Source organism: Mandrillus leucophaeus, unplaced genomic scaffold (assembly GCF_000951045.1).
Source record: "Mandrillus leucophaeus isolate KB7577 unplaced genomic scaffold, Mleu.le_1.0 Scaffold338, whole genome shotgun sequence".
Taxonomy (NCBI): domain Eukaryota; kingdom Metazoa; phylum Chordata; class Mammalia; order Primates; family Cercopithecidae; genus Mandrillus; species Mandrillus leucophaeus.
In genome coordinates, this window is record NW_012103565.1 from 397,245 (window position 1) to 406,455 (window position 9,211).

General features: G+C 41.0%; 1 protein-coding gene across 1 annotated transcript in view; it reads left to right on the forward strand.

Moving 5' to 3' along the window:
• LOC105545763 (serine/threonine-protein kinase Nek5-like) overlaps positions 1–9,211 on the forward strand; it is a 71,229-nt gene that overhangs the window by 29,982 nt on the left and 32,036 nt on the right. The window contains 2 exon segments of the mRNA XM_011988793.1: positions 2,470–2,603; positions 9,068–9,211. Coding sequence (XP_011844183.1) covers positions 2,470–2,603; positions 9,068–9,211 — 278 coding nt within the window.

Consider the following 9,211-nt stretch of genomic DNA (forward strand, 5'->3'; position numbering starts at 1 on the left):
TGGAGTGCAGTGCTGTGATCACGGCTCACTGCAGCTTTGACCTCCTGGGCTTAGACAATCCTCTTGCCTCAGCCTCCCAAGTAGCTGGGACCACAGGCTTATGCCACCAAGCCCAGCAAATTTTTAAAAACCATGATTTGGAGAGATGAGGTCTAATACTATGTTTCCCAGACTAGTCTTGAACTCCTGGGCTCCAGTGATCCTCCTGCCTTGGCCTCCCAAATTGCTGGGATTACAGGTCTACTGCTTCTAACTACAATTTAAAAACATTGTTTTGCTTCTTGGTATGTTTGTTACTTTAACACTTTTATTATTTGTTACTTTAGTAACTTTTCTCTGATTTAGTATGATTGCTCCTTGCCCTTTCAGTTTGAGGGTAACAACTTACAGCAGCTGGTTCTGAAGATTTGTCAAGCACATTTTGCCCCAATATCTCCAAGGTTTTCGCGTGAGCTACATTCCTTGATATCTCAGCTCTTTCAAGTATCTCCTCGAGACCGACCATCCATAAATTCCATTTTGAAAAGGCCCTTTTTAGAGAATCTTATTCCCAAATATTTGACTCCTGAGGTGAGTTTTGAGGTGACTGTTTGGATTTTGGCAGAGATTTTGGTTTGTAGGTCCTTGACACGTGTGTTCGGTTTTAGGTCATTCAGGAAGAATTTAATCACATGCTTATATGCAGAGCAGGAGCGCCAGCTTCTCGACAGGCTGGGAAGGTGGTCCAGAGTAAGTGTGACTTTACCGTGCAATCAAAAGCATTTATTACACATGTCTCACACAGAGAGTAATGCAAGGAAATTTCACCAAACATTTTGAAAGCGGACATTTAGGAAACAAGCAGTATAAGCAGGAGAACAATCATCTTGTCAAATGGCAACTAGTGAGTGTGCCTGAAAGTTGTACATTTAGCTCATGCATGACCTGCAGGGTTTCTTCTCATTAGTCAGGAAACCTTCATGAAGCAGAGGACATGCTGATAGAGATGCTTGAAGAGGTTGAGCCCAAACTTAACTTTTGTGTAGTGAAGAGATAGAGTGGGAGAAGGTTGCAGATAGACATGGATGATGAGATGAAACTTATTTTTCTAAAATAGGATAGACTGGCAATTAAGAATTCTGTTGCAAAGGACCATTGGAGCTGAAGTTAGGATCTTGGGGCCTAATTGGTAACAGTGAGAACTATTACTTTGTGGTTCCCAAAGAAGGCAGGAAATACTTTATGGTAGTAATAATTGGAGAAAACTATTTTAGTCCTGGTGTCAGGAATCAGCTAAGCTGTGTGTCAGAGGGAGGGGTGCATTAAGAAAGAGAAAATGACTAATTCATTTGATGCTGTGAAAGTCAAAGCCGCAGGATTTAGCCATAACTGAATGCCTGGACTTACAATATTAGAAGAAGCAGAAAACCTCCCAAAGGAATTCATGAGAGGGAAATGTTATCCATTGAGAGAGAGGTTCTAAAATCGAGGAAAGTTAAGGAGAAAATGAATGAGCCTCTTTGCCATTTAATTTGACTGACATTGTTGTATATCAGTCTAGACTGAGAATGTTTAGAAAATAGACAAGTACAAAGTATAGGACAGTGTATTGTCCATATTTCTAATATAGGTAAGACAGGAGAACAAGAACAATTTTTTCTATTGAGATGGGGTCTCACTGTGTTGCCCAGGCTGGTCTCAAACTCCTGAGCTCAAACAATCCTCCCACCTTGGCCTCCCAAATTGCTGGGATTACAGGTGTGAGCCACCTTACCCAGCCCAAGAACAAATTTTGATGGAGATAAAGACAAGCATTAGAGATCTACTCATACCTCAATCTCAGCATTTTGGGAGGCCAAGGTGGGCAGATCACTGGAGGCCAGGAGTTTGATGCCAGTCTGGCCAACGTGGCCAAACCACATCTCTACTAGAAATACAAAAATTAGCTGGACCTAGTGGCCCATGCCTGTAATCCCAGCTACTTGGGTGGCTGAGGCACGAGATTTGCATGAACTCGGGAGGTGAAGGTTGCAGTGAGCTGAGACCCTGCCACTGTAACATAGCCTGGGTGACAAAGGGAGACTGTCCCAACAAAAAAAAAAAGAGAAGATCTACTCATAAATTCCAAACAATGTGGCATGAATGGAGTGGCCTGATAACCCAAGCTCTAATGACCAAATTTAATAACTTTTATTATTACCCCATACATACTGTTTCTGTAAAGGTTAATATTAATTTCTATTTTTCTGAAAAAAAGTGATGTTATATATACTAGAAATATGCAAAGGGACTCTGAAAAAAGGTTTTTTTCATTTAAAGAAAATGCATATTAATTTTTCATCAGTACTTCTCTCACTGTAACATATCTCTGGCTAAAAAGTAAACTTACTGTGTTATGAAATGTAGCTTATGTTTATATTCTTACAAGTATCAGTAGTAAAGATGTACAATTTTTCAAAAATTAAAGCTGTTTTGTTTTGGTTAATTAAGAGTGTAAAATACAAAAAGTGAAATTCCAGGGAAAGTGCCCACCAAGATCAAGGATATCTGTGCCAATTAAAAGGAATGCTATATTGCATAGAAATGAATGGAGACCACCAGCTGGAGCCCAGAAGGCCAGATCCGTAAGTCATTCTAAACCCTCCTTTGTGTTTTTTAAACTATGGTGTATTCTTTTCTTTTCTTTTCTTTTCTTTTCTTTTTTTTTTTTGAGATGAAGTCCTGCTCTGTCGCTAGGCTGGAGTGCAGTGATGTGATCTCAACTCACTGCAAACTCCGCCTCCCGGGTTCAAGCGATTCTTCTGCCCCAGCCTCCTGAGTAGCTAGGACTACAGACGTGTGCCACCATGTCCAGCTAATGTTTGTGTTTTAGTAGAGATGGAGTTTCACCATTTTGGCCAGGATGGTCTTGATCTCTTGACCTTGTGATCCGCCTGCCTGGGCCTCCCAAAGTGCTGGGATTACAGGTGTGAGCCACCGCACCCGGCCCCAGCTAATTTTTGTACTTTTAGTAGAGACAGGGTTTCACCATGTTGGTCAGACTGGTCTCGAACTCCTGACCTTGTGATCCACCTGCCTCAGCCTCCCAAACTGCTGGTATTACAGGCATAAACCACTGCAACTGGCTGTTATATTCTTTTTCTTTAATTTTTTAGTTAAAAAAATTTTTGTGGGTACATATTAAGTGTATATATTTATGGGGTACATGAGATGTTTTGATACAGGCATGCAATGTGAAATAAGCACATCATGGAGAATGGGGTGTCTGTCCCCTCAAGTATTTATCCTTTGAGTTACAAACAACCCAGTTATACTCTTTAAGTTATTTAAAAATGTACAATTAAGTTACTATTGACTATAGGCAGTCTATTGTGCTATCAAATAGTAGGTCTTATTCTATTTTTTTTAACCCATTAAGCTATGGTATATTCTGACAGACCTATCTGCACATGTTCATGAGGTACAAGCTCATTGTCTAGAGTCCACAAATTTTGTACTTACAATAAAGTATTCTGTACTGAGCATTATAATGGTATTTTTTTGGACAACTTCTAGTTTTTATATTTTATAAAACGATGCTGTATGCCCTTACAAGTATACTTTAGGTTTAATTTTCTTTTTATAACTGAAATTCTTCTTATTTCTAATAAGTAAGGTTTTCCTGTATAGGAAAAGTGAGTAACATAGCAACAGAAAACAGTCTGCATTTAATATTCTTAATTCTAACATGTATAGGATTGAGAAGTTTGTATGATATAATAATTGATATTTCCCTAGCGATTCTTTGTGTTTAGTTATTTGAATTCACTTCAGCACAGTGTTGAATCTTTCAGGTCATACTAGTGAAATGCTTCTGGTATGTAAATGATAAAATGGCTATTGTCTTTTAATTAAAGAATTATATTTTTAAAGAAGGTTCATGGTAAAATTAGAGAACCATTTGGAAGTATATTTACTAAGTGTTTACTTGATAGATAGACATTTTAGAAAATATATTGGTATGTAAACATTTTTTTAAAAAACTGATTGTTTAAGTTATTGCCCTTCATTTGATAAAGGGCTTAACTTGTTTGTTTGTTTATTTATTTATTTATTTATTTGAAAGAGGGTCCTGCTCTGTCACCCAGGCTAGAGTGCAGTGGCATGTCTCAGCTCACTGCAACCTTGATGTATTAGTCTGTTCTCATACTGCTATAAATAACTACTTGAGACTGGATAGTTTATAAAGAAAAGAGGTTTCATTGGCTTACAGTTCTGCAGGCTGTACAGGACGCATTGCTGAGGAGGCCTCAGGAAACTTATAATCATGGCAGAAGAGGAAGCAGGCTCATCTTAAATGGCCAGAGCGGGAGGAAGAGAGCGAACGAGGAGGTGCTACACACTTGTAAACAACCAGATCTCATGAGAACATACTCACTATCACGAGAACAGTTAGAGGGAAATCTGCCCGCATGATCTAATCACCTTCCACCAGACCCCTCCTCCAACATCAGGGATTACAATTCAGCATGAAATTTGGGCAGGGACACAAATCCAAACCATATCATTCCACCTCTGGCCCGTCCCAATTCCCATGTCCTCCTCACATTGCAAAATACAATTTTCCCTTCTCAACAGTCCCCCAAGGCTTAACTCATTTCAGCATTTAACTCAAAAGTCCACAGTTCAAAGTCTCATCTGAGACAAGTCAAGTCCTTTCCACCTGTGAGTCTGTAAAATAAAAAACAAGTTAGTTACTTCCAAAATACAATGAGGGTACAGGCATTGGTAAATACACCCATTTCAAAAGGGAGAAATCAGCCAAAACAAAGGGTTTACAGACCCCATGCAAATTCAAAACCTAGCAGGGCAGTCATTAAATCTTAAAACTCCAAATTCCTTTGACCCCATATCTCACATCCAGCGCATACTGGTGCAAGGAGTGGGCTCCCAAGGCCTTGGGCAGCTCTGCTCCTGAGGCTTTGCAGGCTACAGCCCCTGCGACTGCTCTCACAGGCTACTGTTTAGTGCCTGCGGCTTTTCCAGGTGCATGGTGCAAGCTGTCGTTCAGGCTACCGTTTTGGAGTCAGGAGAATGGTGGTCCTCTTCTCACAGCTCTACTAGGCAGTGCCCCAGCGGGGACTCTGCGTGGAGGCTCCAATGCCACATTTCCCCTCTGCACTGCCCTAGTGGAGGGTCTCCCTGAAACAGGCTTCTGCCTGGACGTCTAGGCTTTTCCGTATGTCTTCTGAGATCTTGGTGGAGGGCTCCCACGCCTCAACTCTTGCACTCTGTGCACCTGCAGACTTAACACCACGTGGAAGCCACCGAGACTTACGGCTTGCACTCTCTGAAGCAATGGCCTGAGCTGTACCTTAGGCTCTTTTAACCATGGCTGGAGCTGGAGCAGCCACAATGCAAGACACCATGTCCTGAGGCTGCACAGAGCAGTGGGGCCCTGGGCTTGGTCCTCAAAGCCATCCTTCCCTCCTAGGCCTCTGGGCCTGTGATGAGAGGCGCTGCCTCAAAGGTCTCTGAAATGTCTTCAAGGCATTTCCCCCATTATCTTGGCTAGCAACATTTGACTTCTCTTTATTTTTGAAAATTTCTGCAGCTGGTTTGAATTGCTCCCCAGAAAATGGGTTTTTCTTTCCAGGCTGCAAACTTCCCTAACTTTTATACTCTGCTTCTCTTTTAAGTATAAGCTCCAGTTTTACATCATTTATTTGCTCACAAATATGACCATAGGGTGCTAGAGAAGCCAGGCCACATCTTGAATACTTTGCTGCTTAGAAATTTCTTCTGCCAGATGCCCTAAATCATCATTCTCAAGTTCAAAGTTCCACAGATCGCTAGGGTAGTGGCACAATGCCTCCAACCTCTTTGCTAATACATAACAAAAGTGACCTTTGCTCCATTTCCCAATAAGTTCCTCATCTCCATCTGAGACCTCCTTAGCCTGGACTTCATTGACCATATCACCATCAGAATTTGGTCACTATGATTTTAACAAGTCTCTAGGACATTCCAAACTTTCCATCATCTTCCTGTCTTCTTCTGAGCCCTCCACACTCTTCCAACCTCTGCCCGTTACCCAGTTCCAAAGTCACTTCCACATTTTCGGGTATCTTTACACAATTCCCCACTCCTGGTACCAATGTATTGTGTCAGTCCGTTCTCATACTGCTATAAAGAACACCCGAGACTGGGTAATTTATAAAGAAAAGACATTTGATTGGCTCACAGTTCTGCAGCCTGTACAGGAAGCATGGCTGGGAGGCCTCAGGAAATTTATAATCACGGCAGAAGGGGAAGCAGGCTCATCTTACATGCAGGAGGGAAGGAGTGAAGGGATAGCTGCTACAAACTTTTGAACAACCAGATCTCATGAAAACTCACTCACTATCACAAGAACAGCAAGGGGGAAATCTGCCCCCATGATCCGTTTACCAGGCTTCCTCTCCCAACATTGGGGATTACAATTCAACATGAGATTGGGCAGAGACACAAATCCAAACCACATCACTCGACCTCCCAGGCTGAAGTGATCCTCCCACCTCAGCCTCCTGAATAGCTAGTACTACCGGTATGCGCCATGATGCCCAGCTAGTTTTTATTTTTTGTAGAGTCAGGGTCTCACTGTGTTGCCCAGGCTGTTCTCGAACTCCTGGGCTCAAGTGATGTACCTGCCTCAGCCTCCCAAAGTGCTGGAATTACAGGCGTGAGCCACTGTGCCCAGCCTAAGGGCTTAATTTTATTAAAGAAATAAGAAAAGTATGTTGTGATTCAGAGGACTCTTTATCAGACCTGTAGAAGAGAAAACACATCTAAAAGATTTGAGGATGAATTAAATTATGAGAACTGTTGAACACGTTGACATTTTTTCCAGTTCCTTGAAAAGGTAAAATTGATTTCCACAGGAACTACCTCTGATATTCCTATTACTGTTGGGATATTAGAAAAAATTTTAAAGAAACTGTCTATTGCCTTTCAATACTTTTCTCTTTCTAACCGCTTTTCAACAAGTAATTGGTAGTATTTTTTTCTAGGTTGTATACAGGTGAAATTGTAAAGCAAAGCAAACTACTTCTTACTTTAAAAGATTTTTAAAATAGGCTGGTGCAGTGGCTCATGACGGTAATCCAACATTTTGGGAGGCTGAGGTAGGGGGATCGTTTCAGCCCAGGAGTTCGAGACCAGCCTGGTCAACACATTGAGACCCCACCTCTACAAAAAGTAAAATTAAAAGAAAATTAGCTGGACATGGTGGCATGTGCCCGTAGTCCCAGTTACTTGGGAGGATGAGGCAGGGGATTCCTGGAGCCCAGGAGTTTGAAGCTGCAATGAGCTATGATCACACCGCAACCCTCCAGGCTGGATGACAGAGTGAGATCCTGTCTCAGAATTTATAAAGAAAAGAAAATATTTTTAAAATAAACATATAATTTGTATTTAGATTAATAAACTAAATTTTATACATTTACTTAAATATTTAAATAGAACTATATGAAAGTGCCATTTTCCTAGATTAATGATGGTCAATTCTGTGCAATGTCTTTTTTTTTTTTTTTTGAGATGGAGTCTCACTCTGTCACTCAGGCTGGAGTGCAGTGGTGCTATCTCGGCTCACTGCAATCTCCGTCTCCCAGGTTCATGTCATTCTCCCGCCTCAGCCTCCCGAACAGCTGGGACTCCAGGCGCCCTCCATCACACCCCGGCTAATTTTGTTTTTGTATTTTTAGTAGAGACGGGGTTTCACCATGTTGGCCAGGATAGTCTCGATCTCCTGACCTTGTGATCTGCCCGCCTCAGCCTCCCAAAGTTCTGGGATTACAGGCGTGAACCACCGCGCCCAGCCAATTATGTGTAATTTCATATGGTCCAATCTAACATATATATGAACCATATAGCAGTAAAAAGAATAAAGGATATAGCATATTACCTCTTTACATGAGGACATTTTGGTTTTGTTTTCGTTATTCATATTCCCAACTATTAGTTCCTAGGTTTTTACAGTAGTTTCATCTATTTTTCTCTTTTTATTATTAACTGTAAACTGTCAACTAGACAGAGTTGCCACACTTCAGGTTAAATTGACCCCACTTTGCTCTTTAGCAAGAAGGTCTTGACTGGCTTTTATATCTTAATTTGATCCATTTCTCATCTTCTAGCTCAGTGGCTTCTACTCAGTTCTAAGATAAACTGTCATTTCTGGTTCTCCTGTCCTCATTCTGTTCTGGTTGGGTGGTGAGGGCTGGGATGCTAATATGTCCATCACAGCTGTTATATGACCTTTTAAAATATTTTCTCTGGAAGAATGACTCTGATTCAGCATCTTATTTTCTTTAAGTCATGATGCCATTTTGCGTTTAGTCAATTTATCAGAAACTAAAAATGTTGCAAATCCCCATATGTGTGAGTTCCACGATACTTTTTATTTTCCTGTAAAGTATGGTAAGGTATAAATGAGTTTAAGAAAAATAGAAAACAATAATTCTGAGTTTAGTTTTGGATCTTGGATTGGCTGGGCATACTCACTAGCTAAGTACATTTTACATACTAGCCATGAAGTATGCATGATTCATATCTATACCTTAGCAAAATTGTAAACCACTATACTATATAGTACTTAGGTCTTTTTGTACTCTGGGATTTGGGGACTCTAAGATTATTTTATTCTGAAAAACAAGTGTAGTAGAAAAACAGCAAAAATACACCTTCAGTGCCTTGTCTTAGCTATGGTCACTGTCATATTGTCAAGTATTATAAATTTGTATTATGGTTTTTTTTTTTTGAGATGGAGTCTCACTCACGTTGCACAGGCTGGAGTGCAGTGGTACGATCTCAGCTCACTGCAACCTCCACCTCCCGGACTCAAGCGATTCTCCTTCCTCAGCCTCCCGGGTAGCTGGGATTACAGGTGTACACCACCACACCTAACTAATTTTTGTATTTTTAGTAGAGACAAGGTTTTGCCATGTTGGCCAGGCTGGTCTTGAACTCCTGATCCACCTGCCTTGGCCTCCCAAAGTGCTAGGGTTACAGATGTGAGCCACTGCACCCGGCCTGTATTATGGTTTTTAAAAACATCCCCTCTTCTTTTCTTCAGATAAAAATGATAGAAAGGCCCAAACTTGCTGCTGTGTGTGGACATTATGATTATTATTATGCTCAACTTGATATGCTGAGGAGGAGAGCCCAGGAACCAAGTTATCACCCTATTCCTCAAGAAAATACTGGAGTTGAGGATTAC